This window comes from Egretta garzetta, unplaced genomic scaffold, assembly GCF_000687185.1.
Source record: "Egretta garzetta isolate BGI_Z169 unplaced genomic scaffold, ASM68718v1 scaffold207, whole genome shotgun sequence".
NCBI classification, from domain to species: Eukaryota; Metazoa; Chordata; class Aves; order Pelecaniformes; family Ardeidae; genus Egretta; species Egretta garzetta.
In genome coordinates, this window is record NW_009260185.1 from 340,630 (window position 1) to 341,674 (window position 1,045).

The 1,045-nt window shown below is 56.7% G+C and overlaps 1 protein-coding gene across 1 annotated transcript in view; it reads left to right on the top strand.

Moving 5' to 3' along the window:
- The window catches only part of DDX25 (DEAD-box helicase 25), a 3,755-nt gene extending 3,357 nt beyond the window's left edge, over positions 1-398 (top strand). The window contains exon 7 of the mRNA XM_035897489.1: positions 3-398. Coding sequence (XP_035753382.1) covers positions 3-332 — 330 coding nt within the window. The 3' untranslated portion in view covers positions 333-398. The remainder of the gene's footprint in view (positions 1-2) is intronic.
- The last annotated feature ends 647 nt before the right edge of the window (positions 399-1,045 follow it).

A 1,045-nucleotide genomic window follows, 5' to 3' on the forward strand; every position in this document is an offset into this window, starting at 1 on the left:
AGCCACAGGGTCTGGTGAAGATTTTTGGGGTTGTTTATTATTATTTTTATTTCCCCCCCGAGCAGCAGCAGCGTCGGGTGCCTGCGCTGAGCAGCATGAAAACCCACCAGGGGGATGAGTCCGACCGCAGCCAAAATTGGCCGAAGGAGCCCAGCGTGGGATTTCCACGGGATGAAAAAATCCGAGCGGCTGAACGCCCAGCACCCCCCCTTCAGCTCTTTAAGCACCAACAATTTAACTGGAATTATTTTTTCCCCCCTCTTCCTCCAGAGACCAAGATCAAGCAGCTGGACCCGGATGACATGGACGAGCTCGAAAACCTTGAAAACTGAGTGAGGAGCAGGGATTTGCTCCCCCGGATCCCAGCTCTGGTTCAAAATGGGAGGAAAATCCCAGGGAGGGGGGAAGCTCCCCCTCCTCCCGTACCTTCCTAAAGCCGTTTGGTTCCTTTGGGATGTTTTAGGAGAAGCCGGGGGGAAAACCCTCCGCCTTGTCCTTGGTTTTGTTCCTTGTTCTCTCCCTCGAGGGTTTCACAGCCGGGGCTCAGCGCGGGGGTAACGCTCCCCAAAAACGGGCTTAGGGGCGCTCGGAGCGGTCAGCAACCCAGGTACCCCCTCCTCCCGTACCTTCCTAAAGCCGTTTGGTTCCGTTGGGATGTTTTAGGAGAAGCCGGGGGGAAAACCCTCCGCCTTGTCCTTGGTTTTGTTCCTTGTTCTCTCCCTCGAGGGTTTCACAGCCGGGGCTCAGCGCGGGGGTAACGCTCCCCAAAAACGGGCTTAGGGGCGCTCGGAGCGGTCAGCAACCCAGGTAATTGGCCCCAAAAATCTGCTCCTCCCCAGGCGGCAGCGGTGGGCACCGTTTCTGCCGGCAAAATCTCAGAGAAAACTTTAATAAGAAAAAAAACCCCAATAAATGAGGAGAAAAGAGTGAGTTATTTGAAGAAATGATTATAATAATCGCGCGGTCTCGCTAGATGGCAGCACGAACCCGCTGCCGCCGTCCCCGTCCCCTCGGGATGCGGCTGGGGGGCGAGGGGGGCCGCGCC